We start from the raw sequence: 18,887 nt of genomic DNA, 5'->3' as shown, positions 1-18,887 counted from the left end.
CTCTTGAACGTTTCCTTAGGCAGATTTAATTTTTTTATTTTTAGCCTGCAGCTCATGTATTATGACAGAAAGCAGGAATCATGAAACCAAATATGATGTAAAGCAAATGAAATATTGTATAAATTTAATTTTATTGGAATGTAATTTTTTATGAAATGCTGAAATTTAGTGATTATTTGAAAGCAATCATCTTCTCTCTTGTGCTTTCAAACAGAAGTGGTTTTTTTAGGACATTTTCATAATTCCAAAAAGAAACCCATGCCCAATTGCAGGCACTCCCCATTCCTGTCACCCTTCTTCCAGCCTCTTGCAGCCACTAATCTACTTTAAACCTGTAGACTTGCCTATTCTGAATAGTTCATGTAAATGAAACCATGCAACATATGGTCTTTTGTGAATGACTTCTTTTATTTAGTTAGTGTTTTCAAGGTTCCTCCAGGTTGTAATGTACTAGTGCTACATTACCTTTTATGGCAGGATAATATTCCATTGTAGGCATATATCACATTGTAAAATTTATCCATTCACCAGGTAGAGGACATTTAAGTTGTTTCTGCTTTTCTGGATATTTTGAGTAATGCTGCTATCAACTTGTTTTTATGAAGATGCTCATTTTCATTTCTCTTGAGTATGCACCAGGGAGTAGAATTGCAGGGTCACGTATTTAACTGTATTAATAATGTTAAACTCCATGTTTAACCTTTCAAGGAACTACAAGACTGTTTTCCAGAGTGACCACACCATTTTACATTCCCACCAGCAGTATATGACTATGAGATAACCCTTGTTATTGTCTGTTTTTTTGATGATAGCCATCTTAGTAGATGTGAAAAGTAACGAATTGTAGTTTTGATTTGTATGTACCTAATGACTAATTTAATGATGTTCAGAATCCTTTTATGTCATTGGCCTTTCATATATCTTCTTTGGAGAAGTGTTCAAATCCTTTGGCTGTTATTTGTCTCTATTATTGAGTTTTGAGAGTTCTTTCTTTATTCTGGATAAAACTCCCTCAAATATTTGATCAAAACATAAAATTTTCTAATAGTTTATCCCATTCTGTGGGTTATTTTAAAAATTTTCTGATGGTATCCTTTGAACCACAAAGGTTTTATATAGAAATTTTTATAGTCAATGCTATGCATAAAATTCAGACCCGTTTATTTATAGCATGCGGAGTAAGGACAAGACACGAAGAAAAATGCTAGTAGAACTGCCATAGATATATCAATGCATATTTAGATCAATGAGGCAAAAATTATTCAGAATGAGTATTTTATCAAGGTGAAATCATCATCAAATATCTTACTAAATGTAATATATGCACATCATTGGATTTAGATTACAAAAGGTAAAATAGAAATGAATGTGTATTTAATATTTTATAGTATTAACATACTACTTACACTTTGTATAGTGCTGTGATATTTCATGAGTACTTATTTTAGCCATGTAGTTAGTGTTCAATTATTCAACCCAATAAAAAGTAGTATAGATACAGAAGACATATTCCAGAATTGACTCTCTAAATGCCCAACTCCAAGTCCCTTTTGAGTTGCTTAGGGTATAGTTCTAGAGGAAATAATTAAAATGCCACTGAATGCCATGAATAAGTACTGAAATGGCTACGCTATTCAGAAATATTTCTAGTTAGCAGCAATTATATAACTTAAACACACATCATGCTCCTATTTATGTTTGGCCATGTTCACAATCAATTAGTTATAATTAGAAATATTTTGAATTTACTGTTTACCCATTAAACAGTAATAAACTTGGGGTTTTCCATCCAATTAAGGTATCGTGATGTTATGAGCTTTGTATCATGGTTCAGATAAAAAATTAATTATGTGGACTGTAATACCTTATGAATTTTGCATAAATAAATTAAAAAAACACAATACACTAAGTATCAGATAGAATTGTGCATTTTTGAATAAAGTAAAATGATAAATTACTATTCCTATGAAATGAGCTAAATTCTTTAGTTAACAGATTAGAAGAGGAAGGAAATTCTTCGTAAAATTATGAATTTCAAAAGTAGAGAATTATAGTTGACATAAAAATTTACTTAGTCCAACTACCCACTGTCCTTAAGTTTCATCCACAACATTTTGCCTATGGGGGTCACTTGACCTCTGTTTAACATATATCACATGCAGCAGGAATCATTGCATTTCAAGGCAGCCCATTCCATTTCAACATGATTAGAAAATTCATTTCTTTTTTAAGAATAAGTTATTGTGCACCTATTATTTCCAATTTTGCCTCCTGGGCTCATTAGGATAAGATGAATTTATGGTAGCTCTACAAATATGTAAAGGCCACTATAATGACTCTCTTGGTCTTCTCAAGATTATCGGTCCTTTTTCCCTTCAATGATTTTAATGTGGCGCAATTTCAGTTTGATTCTTCATCTGATAAATCCTCAATAGTTGTACATCCAGTTGGTTCTACTCAGAGCCAACTCAGAGTATGGAAACTAGAAGTCCACACAATATTTCTGCTGGAGTATTTCACCAGGTGGAGGAGTAGGAACATCATAAAACTTGGGACTGAGGCTTAAGTCATCCCATCATAGTCACTATCTTTTTCCAAGTGTGTCTCGTAGTACTCTGACTCCCCGTGAGAATTCTTCATCACTTACATCGTTGTTTAATAATGCTTCCTTCTGTACAATCTAATCTGTCCCTATTCAACATTTTTCACCATCTCTTTGTTTCCTACTAAACCAACAAATTCACTGTGATGTTTGAGGCCTCTGTGCTATGACTTCACTATCCTTTTCTAGCCACAGTTCTTATAATTCATGTATTAATATTGACATGCAGCACTTCTACAAAATTAGATTATTTTAATTTTTCCATCACCAAGAAATTTTATAACTCTTGGGGTCTTTGTTTCTGTTTTCCTGTCCTTTTAATTCTCCTTACAATTGTACCTGTCAATATCCTACAAATTTTTTGAGATCATTTAAATCAAATTAACATCTCCTTTAGAAAACCCTTCTTGGTCTTTCCAACTAGATATAACCCTCCTTTGGAATTCTCAGTTGCACTTGTACTTCCCTGATGTCACTTAGTGTATTCCGTTGTGTATTGTATTTATGTTTATATGTGACTTCTAAAACTTACTAGAAATTTGGCAAAAAGAAAGACAAGGTACATTTTTGAATTCTCTATATGGATTAGCTGAATACTGTTTAATATATTCCTGTTACACTAATTCGACTGGCTTTTTTAATTTATTAAAGTACTGCACAAAATAAATGATTAAATAGATATTTTCCATAACCATATGGGGAATTACATGGTTAAATGATAATTTCTTTTTTTTTTAACATCTTTATTGGAGTATAATTGCTTTACAATGATGTGTTAGTTTCTGCTTTATAACAAAGTGAATCAGTTATACATATACACATGTTCCCATATCTCCTCTCTCTTGCGTCTCCATCAGCTTTCTTGAAATATCTTTGAGAGCTCTTGGAATTAATCGCAGAGTCAGCTTCAAACCCAGAACATTTTGTAATTTAAGCATTCAGTGAGCTTTCTCTGTGAGCCATAAGGTTTCTCTTACAACTTCTACCTATCCCTTTTTCTGCTTATTTCTCTATGAACTGAACCTAACCTCTGCCTCCAACAGCCCAAATAAAAAGAAGTGCTGGGCATGTGCTGATGCTGATGTAGAGACAGCAGAATCTGCAGAGATGGCAGGACCTTCTGGAAACTTGGAGGTCCCTCTCAAGAAGAAAATAAGCTTATATAAATCACTTTGTGAGTTTGTGGGTGCATATAAAGTTAATTGAATCTGGTAGATAAATATTGAAAGGTTTAGATTGGAGAATGGTGCAAATTCAGTCAGATTCTATCAATACTAAAGAGTAATATTATTTTCTGAAATTCAACATCACAGGAAAGATAAGGAAATAAGGACAATTTTACTTTGAAACACTAAAATTCTACTTATTTTAGAGTAAGGTTATAAGCTAATTAAATGACTTATCCAAAAGACTTAATATACTTTTGAAAATTGAACAATAGTATTTAGAACAATATCACAGCCAATTTGTTTCTGTCGAATGCATCTGTGGCATGAAAAGAAAATAGTTATAATACCTAACATTTATAAAGCATTTTTCATATGCCAGGTATTTTCCTAAGTTTTTTTCCAACATACTAATTTAATGTTCATAACATGCCTCCAAAGTCAGGTTCTATTATCATTGACCCACTTTCCAGATGAAGGAACTGAGATAGTAGATAGATAACTTGTCTAAATGGCAGAGCTCAAATTTAAACCTAGCTATGATATCAGGGTCTCTATTTTAATGATCTTTACTACTACACTCTGCTAGCCCCCAGGTGTTAGAAAAATTATGATTTCACCAAGAAAGGCCAATAAAAAATGTTTTCTTTGGCTCCGCTAGCGCTTTTGTGACTCTTCCATTTCTTAAGTTTTCACATGTTACTAACCTCATTTTCCCTGAACGTTCTGAAAAAACAGGCCACTGCTGAGCACCCCAAGATGCTGCCCTGTATCAGGGCCACCGTCTCCACCAATTCCCTTTGTTTCTGAGAAGTACAGAGAAACTGAGCATTGAAAAAACAGAGATTCAGGAGCCAGTGCTCCACTAGGAGAAACTTCCTCAGAAGGACTCAGAAAGTTAAGGGACTTGGATGTTCTTCCCTAAAGCAATGTTAATTCAAAGTTTATCTGTTTCATATAGACTTCCCTGTCATTTAAAGTGAAGGTAAAAAAACCAAAAAACCCTGCATGGGTAAGAGGAACAGCGGGAGAGATTTAATTCCCTTCCATCTCAGAGGCAGAATGTTCTGACACATAAAAAAGCAGGCTGGAAGAAAAATGCCCCTTGGTGGGGAATGACTGGTAGGTTATGAAATCGCTGGTATGAGAGTTGGAAAGGACCTATTAAGGCCTCTCATCCATTCTCATTACAGTGCTGCCTCTGGTGGGCTCTGAACTGCTCTAACTCATCTCATTTTAAATAACTCCTGCTACACGACTTTCTCCTGAGACTCCATTTCCAACCCAACTATTTAAAACCTCCACCTGACATTCAACCTCTTTCACTTTGGTCAGTTTCATTTTATTTCTTTCGTTATTTAATCTGTTGGCAAGCTGAAACCATTTTTCTCCTGTAACGTACTTATAGTGTTCAAATATCAGTGGAATTATTTTTATCTCTTATTATGATGACATAAAAGGAGAAAATGATAATTTGAACATCAAAGATTTCAGCTACGTAAAAGCTATCTGCCATAGTCAGTAGATATAAATGCTTTCTGCACTTTCCTCTAACTACCCTTGTCCAAGTGTGGTAGAGACATTTTTTTTTTTATTAAAGTTAAGGAAAAAAATTGGTCAAATTATTTGTTTTAGGTCAGGATTCTTTACAGGGTTGGGTGATTATCACTTGGGGTTAGTCTTCAGCTGTGGAGATTACCAATTTATCCATAGAGGATCAGGTTCTGGAAATCACTTATTCAAAAGAGAAAAATTATGTATGAGATGATGCATGTCATAATTTTCAGTATTAAACATGTAGGTCTAATGAGATTGGCCATCTATGCAGTACACATTTTTTGTCCATAGGTCCACACTAGTAACTAGTTTAGCAGGATCCTGTTAACTGTACTTTCAGATTATATCCAGAATCTGACCTCTTCTCACCATATCTGAGAGTCCCATGGCCTCTTTTCTGGATTAGGTAATAGCCTTTCACTGGTCTCTCTGACAACACCTTGCCCTGCCATAAAATATTCTACCAGCCAGTGTGAATTCTCTCATTCCTACACTTAAACTTCAATAGCTCCTAATTTCACTGGGGAAAAAGCCAAAGCCGTGGAAGACCTGTTATTATCTAGGCCCTACTGTCCCTATTGATTCCATTTCAGCCATGCTGGTTTCCTGGCCTTTCTTCAAGCAGGTCAGGCATGCTCCCTTTAGAGCCTTTACTCTGCTTGTTCCCTCTGTCTGGAATAATCTATATGGCTAATTCCTTCCATTCCTTGGAAGTTTTGATTCAAATGTCACTTACTGTTTCAATGAGACCTGAACTGATGACTCTATTTTAATTTGCAAAAGCACCTTAACACCTGCCCTCCTCACTGACCTTACTAAGCTCTGTATTTTCCCAGAGTACTCATTCACATTAAACAGACCCCCAAAATGTAATGACTTGTCATGCATATTGCTTATTTTCTGTTTTTCTTTGCTAAAATATGTGTTCCACGAGAGCAGAAAATCTTTTTTATATTCACAGATACATTCTGAGGCCTTGAATAAGGCCTGGGTTCAAAAAATACTTCTTAAATAAAGGAGTGAATAAACACACTGAGAGGAACTTTCAATGATTTCTTAGGGAAATAGATTAAAATTAGTCACATTTTATTAAGAAATACTTTCAATTTGAAGTAGTATGATGAACTGTATTTTATTATTCTGAGGATATATTTTCTAAGGAATCAGGATTACTCAGATACATTTCTACCATGAAAAAAATAACTTTTTAATGTACCCTTACTAGATGTCATTCACAATTGACATTAACTCAAGCCATTTACTTTTCAGGTTATAAAAACAAGGATATTGATCTTTGTAATATAAGGGGCTATTAATAATAAATTACAATGCATATGTGCTCAAGCTATTATTATGTTATAAGCAATTTCATGTAGTCAATCACTTATTTAGAAATGACTTACTGAATAAAAGTTATAGACATTCATCCATATATTTAAAAATAATTTTACATGTTAGATTCAGTCACTGAGAATACACTAGCAATTCAAAGATGAAAAAGACAAGGTTCTTGTTCCTGAAGAGAACACTGTGTTGGAAAGAAACAAATAAGTAAGCAGATATAAGGCCATGTGGTAGGAAAAACAAGAGGTGCTTTGATGTTTAACGGAAAGGAAGATTTTAACTTGGAGGCTCCAGAAAGACTTTGTAGAAATGGTGATGTGTGATCTGTGTCCTCAATGCCTAGAACCATACCTGGTTAGAGAGGGGTTTTAATATGTGTTCTTTGAATTGAATTGAATTCTCATTGGTAAAAAGAGATACTATAGGATAGATTTTGTCTAAGAAAATTATCTAAATGCATGAATTTCTATTCTGTCCTTTTCCTTACTTTGTAAGATCCATATTACTTCTAGATTTGTAATTAGATTGTATTTAGTATTATAAATACATGCTTCCAAGGTTTACATGGTTGGTCTTCTCACTATGAGTTCCTGATCTCCTGATAATTCCCAATAAGTTCTGGTCTTCTCAAATTTTATTGTCTCAATGTTAATGTCTCCACCTGAAATCCATTTCTAATATCCCACTCACGTGAAAAATATACCTACAAAACATCACTTTTCCCTTGGGACCATGCTTTAGAATCAGCTCTTCCATAGTTTTTCTGCTATGGACTGAATGGTTGTCCCCCCCCGCCCCGTAAGTTGAAATCCTAAAACCCAATGTGATGATATTGGAGATAGGTCCTTTGGGATGTAATTAGGTCATGAATGTGGAGCCCTCATGATGGTGTCAATATAAGTGATCTTATAAGAAGAGACAGGAGAGAGCTCTCTCTTATGTTCTCTCTCTCTGTTATGTGAGGATACAGTAAGGAGGCTGGTGTCCGTGAACCAAAGGAGGCCTCTCATCAGAACCATACCATGCTTGCACCCTGACCTCAGACTTCCAGTCTCCAGAACTTTGAAAAATGAATATTGATTGTTTAGGATAATCAGTCTGTGGTATTTAGTTATGGAAGCCCTGACGAACTAAGAAAGCTTATCAGAAGAAGTAAACCTGCCTTTTTATCTGTATTTCAAAATGGTATGATCTTGATCTATTGAAAATTCTAAAGAATTCTTAAAAAACTAATAGAGTTAATAAACAGTTTCAGCAAGGCTGCAGGGTACAAGATCAACACACAAAATCAATTGCATTTCTATACACTAGCAATGAACAATCAGAAAATGGAAATTAAGGCAGAGTAGACCAAAGTTCAGAACAGTTATTTACCTCCCACAAGTCCCCTTAGTTAATAATAAGTGGCAAATCTAGGGTGACAACCCAAGTCTCTTTGTCTCTAACGGCCTCTGTGTACTTTTCAACATTTCATGAATATATAGGGTAAAAAATATATTTCTTGAAATACTCTTACTTGCCTACTTGATTACCGTTTTCATTTAAATTCATTTATTAGTCCATGATCAAAAAAAAAGAAAAGCTGGGGCTTCCCTGGTGGCGCAGTGGTTGAGAGTCTGCCTGCCGATGCAGGGGACACGGGTTCGTGCCCCGGTCTGGGAAGATCCCACATGCCGCGGAGCAGCTGGGCCTGTGGGCCGTGGCCGCTGGGCCTGCATGTCCGGAACTATAGAACAGCGCATGACACTTTTCTTTTAGTTTATGAATTAAATATGAATTATACCTGAATCATTGCCAAAAGTGTGGTCAAAATTTGGACCAGTAGAGGGAGGAAAGGTGTTTCCCTGAATCCTTTCCCACTCATTGTCATCATTTAGATCCTGGATCCAGAAACAAAAGCCATCTTCAAAATTACAGTTGATTTTCTCACAATCTGTAAATTAAAAAAATAATAAAATATTTCAAATGTAGTCAACAATATGACTAATTATAATAGATTGAATTGAAAATAACGTAAACTCACACAGTTTATAATTAAGTGGCATGCACAAAATCATTTGTTAAATTCATTTTAACTGTTTAATTCCATTTAGTTAAAAAAAACCCACATCATTTTGTTGCCAACTGTGTTCTTATGTTTCCTATACCCCATTAGGGCTTCAGCAAAGGCAAGCATCTTGTTCTTATTGTTCTTTAATTTTTATATCTTACCTCTGTTGGCTTACCCACATAAACTTTGTCCCAAATTTTTTGCTCCCCCTATTTATTTACTAAATTTAATACTCTGGTCAAAATTAGGTTGATGTGGAACATTCTCAGAATTAGTTTTATGCTAATTTCTTAAGCTTTGAATACTTGCAGTATATAAAAGTTTAATTTTCCTATTGATTTATAAGTTTTCTCAAATTGGTTATTTGATTGTTTTGAAGAATGTGAGCTGTTTTCTAATTTCTCATTTCTTTGCAAGTATCAAATGGAGAAAGGTATACATAAGAGATACTCATTAAAGAACCTGCATAATGAAACAGATAGTAACCCTGTTCTAAAATATTAGGTCCTGCTACTTTTAAAATTCCATTACAGTATTAAAACACCTGAAGATTCAAAGGCTAAGGAATAAACAATACTTACTATTAAGCACTTTGCTGTTAAATGCAGTGTATGTTGCATTAAAGCCAATATAATCATTTTCAACAGATTGTATAAGAAAAGTGGCAGTAACTTGATTGGAAAAAATCCTAATTGTGCCAGGATTATTTGACCAGAGAGAAGCTACAAAAGAAAATGAATGACTGTTATATGTACATATACATCTATTCACTTATCTATTGATCTGTCCATCCATCCATCTATCCATTCATCAATCAATCTATTGATCTATCAATTGATCTATCAATCTTTTTATCTGATCCTACTGTTAACTAAAAGCATTAGTCCTATAATTAATTTATTTAAAATAAATATCTCTTGTCCTATAATAATAATGTTTCAAATTATTACATATATTTGTGGTTTGATAAACTATATTTTCATTTTTGTTAGTTAGATACACTGTAAACACATATAAAAAAAGATCCATTCTTTTACGGAAAAAATTAATCTAAGAAACATACAAGTTAAACAGTTATAAAACAAAACATGAGTTTGATTCTATCAGGTTTTTCCCATGCCACACTAACAGAGGCTAAACTCAATCACAATAGTAGAAATAAGGGTATTTCTTTAGCTTTCTACCCATATAGCTGTAGGACCTCAAAATAATCCTAGACAATTTAAGGATTGTTTCTACAGATATTGATCTTATCTCTTTTCCATTTTAATTCTAGCTACAAAAGATATTAACTTTCTAGCCTTTTTATTTTCAAGGGTTAATATAGTGCTTGAGAAATAAGAAGTACTCACATGGTGATTTACCAAAAAAAGCATTGTTATATAAAATTTGCTTTTATAGAAATTTATTATTTAGCACATACATTCTCAAAGGGGGTGATATTGCCTCCTACGTGGTAAAAATTTGTATTCAGGGACAGAAAAATTCTTAGTTTTTAAATTTATGAAGCCCAAGATAGCCGTACAGTACATAAACAGGTATAGAGAATATCTGAAATATTAAAATTTCATGGGGAGCAATTAGGGGAGAAAAAGGTCTAAAAGTTTCTTAGTGGGAGTGATAATGAAAAAAAAGGATAGGAAGCAATGGTTTCGCATTTTAGTTTGACAGTTTGAACTGGGTATCAGATTCAAGTTTATGAAAGGTATCTCACTTGCAGATTGAAGACAAAGCACCAATGTTAATTATTGAGTTCTGAAGAAAGATACTTTCATAAACTACTGAAAAATTCTGTGCTTATCATGTAGAAATTAGTGAAAAAATGTGATTACATGCATGATAATTTCAGGAAAATCTAATGGAAAGAAAACCATGAATAAGCATTGATTTATATCTTACTCTTTTCCGCAATAAAGTTGTATTTCATTCTTTCAGTATTTTCTCATGAAGGACTACATTGGTTATTTAGATTCCTTCTACAAGCATATGTAACTGTGTAACTCAAATGGTTGTCATATTTAAAATCTTTGTAGTCCATAAATGTCTAGTTGCTTAAAGCATGTGAATATACTAGAAACTTTGCTTCAAACCTATCTGCCTCTCTTTCTTTCTTTCTTTTCTATAGCAGTGGAGTTTTGGGGGGGGGCATGGCTTCTGGTAGGATCTGAATGTGGCTACTGGTTCAATGGCACCCTTCATGGTTGTGATGTGTTGGATTCCCATGTTGTCTAATGTTATTGTACTAGTCTAGTTAGTCTGGGGTTTATGTCCTGAGATTCATTAATACGCTTCAGAGTTACACATAAATTTCTAGAAATGGTGTAGAACATTTGCATCTATTGAGGCTTTGTAAATCTTTTATCAGATTCTTAAAGTTGTGACTAGAAAGAGTCCCAGAGCCACAGATGCAGTGGAGAGAATATTATCTTATGCATCCACAAAGGTAGTAGAAGACAGTGGTTAAAAACAGAGGCTCCAGAGTCAGCATGAGATTCATTTCTGGCTCCACGTCTTATGAGACTTCGCAGTGCTTCAGTTTCCTCTGTTGTGGTATAACACCTTCCATAAACATTTGTGATAAGGAGCAAATAAGTAATTTCCACATGATAGAGTGACTGGTATATAGTAAGTGCTCAGTGAATGCTAGCTATTATTCCTTGATCTGCTCAACTGGATTGTAAGCCCTGAAAACGCAGAGACTACACTTAATGCTTTCTGAGCCTCTGCCATTGTGTCAGAGCATGGGAAACTTTTAATCAATTTTTGGATACATGAATTAAGATGTGAGTAAATATAACAATAGAGTTTGCCTACATAAAAGAGTCATAAAAGAGTCAGGGCAGGAGTTGAAAGAAAAAAAACAATTTCCTAATAATTTCTAAAGCCTGGATTTTTCTCTACCTGACACAAGAAACTTTTAAGCAATAATTCCTTAAGAAAATCCAGTGCCTTTTACTAAAAAACAATGTTGCTATGGATATTAAAGTTGCCAAGCAGCCACACTTGTGTGAATTAACTCATTTGTCTTCTAACAATAAAGGCTCTGGTGAATAAGTTTTGCAAAAGAGGAAAGCTGGGAAGCATAATTAAAATTCAGGGGAATTTGAGATGAGGGCAATGGGCAAGGATAACAGACTTTCCATAGAGTATAATTCAACAGATCTAGATCAAAACTATTTATTTTATCCTATTCATAAGAGAAGAAATTCTGCAGTTAGATTAGCTTCTTTGTGTGTTATAAAGGATTTCTAATATAGACAACAAATTTTATTGAGTGCTCACTATAAATTTGGTATGGTGCTAAATGCTGGAGAAGAAATAACCAAGTTCCCCTCTTAGCCTATTAGAAAAGTTCAGGTTAATGAATTATAAAAAAATTACTTTGGAATTGATAGATATGAGAGAAATGCCATAGGAGTACTGAGGAAGTAGTTCTTAATTTTTCCAGGCACTATCACTGAGGAATCTTCAAGAGCCTCTGGGAAGTCCAACACCTTAAGCCAGTGCTTGTTAAATTTTTCCATATAACATACCCCTATTAACAGAAGTGAATGAATGGGTACTTCTAACACTACATGAAAGTATTCTAATAAAAGCACAAATTTTAATAATAATGTTTTACTGTGAAAAATGTTTGTATATATTATTTAATTCCGTGTCCACAATACGATTATTTTTGTTGTAGGATAAGTTGACAATTCAGGAAGATCCACTATGTTTATTACATAACTTCATCTATATCTATGCCCACTTTTGTGTGATTCAGTTTTAAAAACATGTCCTTAAACTGCTAAGCTCCAACATTGGGGATATGCTATTAATAGTCCTTTGGGAACAGAAGAAGAGCTAAGCACTTCGGATATAAAGAATGGTGTAACAACTAAACACACAGAAATGCATTTTCCTGGCTTGTCAACTTGAAATTGGTTTCAGCGTGCTCATACAGGCTGTTTTTGTTGTCTTTCTTTGAGGATACATAAATATATCTATGTATTTTTTGAATAAAGCATTAATGGAGCATATTTATCATTTTCTACCACTTCCATACCCAGTACTGTTAATTATTACCACCAATGAATTGAATATTTTAACTTCATCACTACAGTTTAAAGAAAACATTTTTGACTACTATCCTGTTAATCTATTCTGATTTACCCTGATTTCCACACTTATTTGGAAAAGACTCTATTGCATTCTATATCATCTATCTATATGAAATGCTCACCTTCCTCTGAAACTTTTTACCAGTCAGAGAACTTTTACATCATGACTGTATATAAAAATGACTGAAAGATGCCTTTAAAATTTGTTCATACTAACTTACCCCTAATCAAGTATATAAGAACTATTTTATGGTATTGGATACTTTCATTTTCTTATAATTCTTTTACATAATCTTATTTTCCTTGATTTAATTAAAATATCTATACATTTTCCACGTGACAAAGATAACTATCTTTATTCTGAATTGTAATTTAATAAAAGTAATTGTGTACACATCTCTCACAATAAGAAACTTGCTAAAATATTTAGAAAAAAAGATGGGATTTTGAACCAAGAGTGAAAGTATCAGCATTGTTACAAAACAAAATAACTGTAGAGTTATAAGAAATGCTACTGATCTCCATTAATTAACTACTATAATACCATGATATATAAACCTGCTGGTTTAAATTTAAATCAACAAATACTAAATTTTTACAATATATCAGGCATGGGCTAGATGCTGGAGGTAAGACATTTTTACATATCTTTAAAAAAGGTATTATTTTTAAATTTAAAATGTAATTTTAACAGTTAATGCCATTTCTCATATTTTTTCAAGTTAAATTAAAATATTTAATTTAAAAATCTTTGAAATACATTTATATTTCAAAAAGACCTTAAAAATTAAACAACTACCTATTTGTTATAATTTAAATTCATTTTCTTAGATTTTTTCTATTTTCTATTTGTATATTTAGTTTATTGCATTTTTAAGATAATTATTTGTGCATTATTGACATCACTATATATAATGATTCTAAGATTTAGTTATGTATTTCTGATGATCTAAGCATGTGAATATAAGTAAAAATAGCGTTCCGGCAAATGGTATCTGAAGAGAAGGGAACATGAGGGTAATTTACACCTATCATTTTTGGGAAGTTAACCTCTATGAATTCAGTTTTTATCTGTAAAATAAAGATTCTAATAGCACCTGTGTAATATGGTTCAGGGGAGAATTTTTTTTTTTTTGAGTTAAAGTGCTGAGAACACTACTTTGCATATTGCAAGTGATCAAAGTATGCTAACATTTATTATTAATATCACATTAGCCCTTGGAGAAATTTATATGAACTGGCTTATTTGTCCACCTATGTAAATATTTATGTTGACATAATTTTAAGGAGCTAGATTTACCAACTACAGAAATAAGTAGATTATGAAATGGCTGGTCCATTTATTTAAGCCAAATGTGATTTACCATGAGTTCATCTGTTTTATGTATACTCATGATTATACTTGTACTTGGGGCTTTTAAAGCACAATGAATAAATGCGTTGTGTTTGAAGTCGGAGGGTCTGGGTCTGATTTCTATCTCCAACACTAACTAGCTTTGTGGACTTGTGGTCATTTAACTTCTTAGATCTCATTTTCTTCTCCTGTAATGCACACTTTGTAGATTTATTGAAAATATTAAATAAGGATATCCACATAGAGTACTCAGTATGATGTGTGTCATATTAAAAGCACCCAATAAAAAGTACTTATTATTATCATATGCTTAAATATTTCTCAAATCAATAAGTCAATCAAAACATTTATTTGATAGGATCTACTTTTCATTATTCACAAGTGCAATTTAAAACCCAAAATTATTAAAATAAATACAGCTTTATATACATGTTAATAAGAGATTTCACTTGTAACCTTAGCTCTGCTAAGATGACTATTGACTATTCCTCAAAAGTGTGAGGAAAACTAGTTATTCCCTGGACTCCGCTGCCACATTCTTTTCTTCATCCTTATTTTATTTCCTCCTGGAATTTCACTCCTACTTTTGTTGGATACCATGAATAGGTCTATTCATTTGGGGACCAGATGGAATAAAGTGGGGTAGTCACACATGTATTATTAGAGCGTTCCCTGCCCTTTCTGAGCTCCCATTGGTGTCTATGTCCATAATGACAAATGGCTGCATAATAACAATACCATCCACACCTTCCATTTAGTGAGACTACATCTTGATCTACTCATTGTTTTACCAACTTTATTAGTAATAGTCCTTCAAGAGACTGAGAAGCAGAGTGCATAATAAAAATAGAAAAAAAAGAGATTCATTGTTGAAGCAAAATAGCTGTTTTTAGGGTTTGTTTGAATTTTGCTGAATGGGGAGCAACACTTACAGTATAGTAGAATTCCACATGATTTTTATAACATCAATTAGAAGAGAATCATGTGAAACAGTACATCATTTATTACTAAGAAGTTTGATTACACAGAGCACTAAATTATTAATTTTTATAATCAGGACCAGTTTTTCTTTTTCCTTTCAGTAACTTAAAGTACAAGCTCATATTCAGTTCAAAATCAAAAAATGGGTGTAAGACCTAAATAGACATTTCTCCAAAGAAGACATACAGATTGTCAAGAGGCACATGAAAAGATGCTCAACATCACTAAATATTAAAGAAATGCAAATCAAAACTACAATGAAGTATCAACTCCCAGTGGTCAGAATGGCCATCATCAAAAAATCTACAAACAATAAATGCTGTAGAGGGTGTGGAGAAAAGGGAGCCCTCTCGCACTGTCTGTGGGAATGTAAATTGATACAGCCACTGTGGAGAATAGTATGGAGGTTCCTTAAAAAACTAAAAATAGAGCTACCATATGACCCAGCAATCCCACTACTGGGCATATACCCGGAGAAAACCATAATTCGAAAAGACACATGGACCCCAGTGTTCATTGCAGCACTATTTGCAATAGCCAGGTCATGGAAACAACCTAAATGTGCCCATCAACAGAAGAATGGATAAAGAAGATGTGGTACATATACACAGTGGAATATTACTCAGCCATATAAAGGAACAAAATTAGGCCATTTGCAGAGATGTGGATGGACTTACAGTCTGTCATACAGAGTGAAGTAAGTCAGAAAGAGAAAAACAAATATCATTTATTAATGTATATATGTGGAATCTAAAAAAGTAGTACAGATGAACTTATTTCCAGGACAGGAATAGAGACACAGATGTAGAGAACAGATGTGTGGACATGGGTGGGGGAAGGAGAGGGCAGGATGAATTGGGAGATTAGGTTTGACATAAATACACTACCATGTGTAAAATAGATAGCTAGTGGGAACCATCAGTATAGCACAGGGAGCTCAGCTCAGTGCTCTGTGATCACCTAGATGGGTGGGATGGTGGTGGATGGGAGGGAGGTCCAAGAAGGAGGGGATATATGCATACATATAGCTGATTCACTTCGTTGTATAGCAGAAACTAACACAACATTGTAAAGCAATTACACTCCAATAAAAACAAACAAACAAACAAACAACTCTTGCATCAGTAAGAGAATGGGTTATTTCACAAATCATATTGCTACATATCTGGAAGAAAATAAAATCAGACATACAACCTCAAAAAAAAAAAAATCAAAGGGAAAGCGCATCACTCCAAAAAGTTTTCCACATATTTTCATTTTGATAATGGACTGTATATTTGTTTTAACTTACCTCTTAAAATCTTGCTTGAACCCACACCTTCATAAATATTTAATACATCTGTATAATATGTATTAAAATAATCAAAGTTCAGTTGAATGGAAAGTCCTTGGTTTACACTAAATTAAAAGCAAAAAATAGACTATTACACTCTTAACAGTTGGCACAACTCAATGTATTCTAGAATTTGAATGTATTTTTCTAATTGTGATAAAGAATATGTAACATGATAGACTCTCTTAACAATTTTTAAATGTATGGAACAGTATTTTTAACTATAAGCACAATATTGTACTGCAGCTCTCTTGAACTCTTTCAACTTGCATGACTGAAACTCTATACCCACTGAACAGTAACTCCCCATTTTTTCTCTCCCAGCCTCTGACAACCATTATACTTTCTGACTCTCTGAGTTTGAATACTTTAGATGCTTCATATAAGTGAAATCATGCAGGATTTGTCCTCCTCTGACTGGCTTATTTCATTTAGCATAATGTTCTCAAGGTGCAACCATGTTGTTGCCTATGATAGGATTTCCTTCTTCTAATGACAGAATAATATTCCACTGTATGTATACACCACATTTTCTTTATCTATTCATCTGTCAGTGAACATTTAGGTTGTTTCCACCTCTTAGCTATTGTGAATAATGCTGCAACGAACATAGGAGTGTGTATCTTTTAGAGATCTTGACTTCAATTCTTTGGGATAAATACCAAGAAATTGGATTGCTAGATCATATGGTGGTTCTATTTCTTATGGCTTTAGGGAGCCTTCATACTGTTTTCCGTACTATCTACACCATTTTGCATTCCATCCAACAGCACACAAGGGTTCCAATTTCCCCACATCCTCACCAACATTTATAATGTTCTGTTTTTTTGGTAATGGCCATTATGATTTTGATTTGCATTTCCCTGATGATTACTATGTTGAGCGATGCCCTTTAGCCATTTGTATGCCTTTTTTTTTTTTTGAGCAATATCTATTTGAGTCTTTTGCCCACTTTTTATTTGGTTTATTTTGCTATTGAGTTTTGTAGGAGCTCCTTATATATTTTGGATATTAACCCTAATTAGATATATGGTTTGCAAATATTTGCTTCCATTCCTTAGGTTGCCTTTTCATTCTGTTGTTTTCTGTTGTTTCCTTTGCTGTATAGAAGGTTTTTAATGAGATATATTGCCACTTGTTGATTTTTGCTTTTGCTGCCTGTGCTTTTGTTTTCAAATCCAGGAAATCATTGTGAAGACCAATGTTATGAAGCTTTCCTTTTATGTTTTCTTCTAGGAGTTTTATGATTTCAGGTTTTATGTTTAAGCCTTTAATTCATTTTGAGTTTATTTCTTGTGTATGGTGTAAGGTAAAGGTGCAATTTTGTTCTGCATCTGAATATCTAGTTTTACCAACACCCTTTGTTGAAGAGACTATATTGTTTCCCCGTTGTGTAGTTTTGACATCCTTGTCAAAGATAATTTGACCATATATGTGTGGGCTTATTTGTGACCTCTCTATTCTGTTTCACTGGTCTGTATGTCTATTTTCATGCTGGTACTATACTGGTACTGATTACTGTAGCTTTGTAATATATTTTGAAATCAGGAAGTATGAGGCTTTGTTCTCTTTCTCAAGATTGTTTTGGCTATTTGGGGTCCTTTGTGGTTCCATATGAATTTTAGGATTCTTTTTTCTTTTAAAATCATTGGGATTTTGATAGAGATTGTGATGAATCTATAGATCATGCTCAGTAATATGGACATTATTATATTACATTATTATATTTTAACAATATTTAGTCTTCAAATCCATGAACATGAGATGTCTTTCCATTTATTTGTCTTTAAATTCAGTCAGTAATGTTTTATTATTTTCACTGTGTCTTTTACCTCCTTGATTAAGTTTATTCCTAAGTACTTTATTCTTTATACTGCTATTGTAAATGGGACTGTTTTCTTAATTTCCTTTCTGGATGATTAGTGTATAGAAACACAAGTGATCTTTCTATGTGGATTTTGTATCCTGTAACTTTGTTGAATTATTTTATTATTTCCAACAGGTTTTTTTGTGGAATTTATGGTTTTCTATATATAAGATCTTGCCACCTGTGAACAGATAATCTTACTTCTTCCTTTCTTGTTTGGATATATTGTATTTTTTTTTTCTTGCTTAATTGCTCTGGCTAGGACTTCCAGTATTAAGTTGAATAAGAGTGGTGAGAGGGGGCATCCTTGTTTTGTTCCTGATCTTAGAGGAAAAGCCTTTACGTTTTCATCATTGAGTATGATATTTACTCTTAACTTTTCTTGCATGACCTTTATTAGATTTAGGTAATTTCCTTCTATCCTTATTTTGCTTAGTGTTTTTTTATCATGAAAGGGTGTTGAATTTTGTCAAAAGCTTTTTCTGAATCTGTTGAGAAGATCCTGTGATTTTTAGCCTTTATTCCGTTAA

At 33.3% G+C, this 18,887-nt stretch overlaps 1 protein-coding gene across 1 annotated transcript in view; it reads right to left on the bottom strand.

Moving 5' to 3' along the window:
* The window catches only part of TMPRSS15 (transmembrane serine protease 15), a 131,797-nt gene that overhangs the window by 71,858 nt on the left and 41,052 nt on the right, over positions 1-18,887 (bottom strand). The window contains exons 9-11 of the mRNA XM_022574480.2: positions 16,449-16,555; positions 9,301-9,441; positions 8,453-8,602 (exon numbers count right to left, since the gene is read on the bottom strand). Coding sequence (XP_022430188.1) covers positions 8,453-8,602; positions 9,301-9,441; positions 16,449-16,555 — 398 coding nt within the window. The remainder of the gene's footprint in view (positions 1-8,452; positions 8,603-9,300; positions 9,442-16,448; positions 16,556-18,887) is intronic.

The sequence above is a fragment of the Delphinapterus leucas genome, chromosome 4 (genome assembly GCF_059928025.1).
Source record: "Delphinapterus leucas isolate spDelLeu-1000000601 "Yukka" chromosome 4, BTC_Dleu_Yukka2, whole genome shotgun sequence".
NCBI classification, from domain to species: Eukaryota; Metazoa; Chordata; class Mammalia; order Artiodactyla; family Monodontidae; genus Delphinapterus; species Delphinapterus leucas.
The sequence above is the reverse complement of the archived record's forward strand: the minus strand, read 5'-3'. Positions and strand labels throughout refer to the sequence as shown.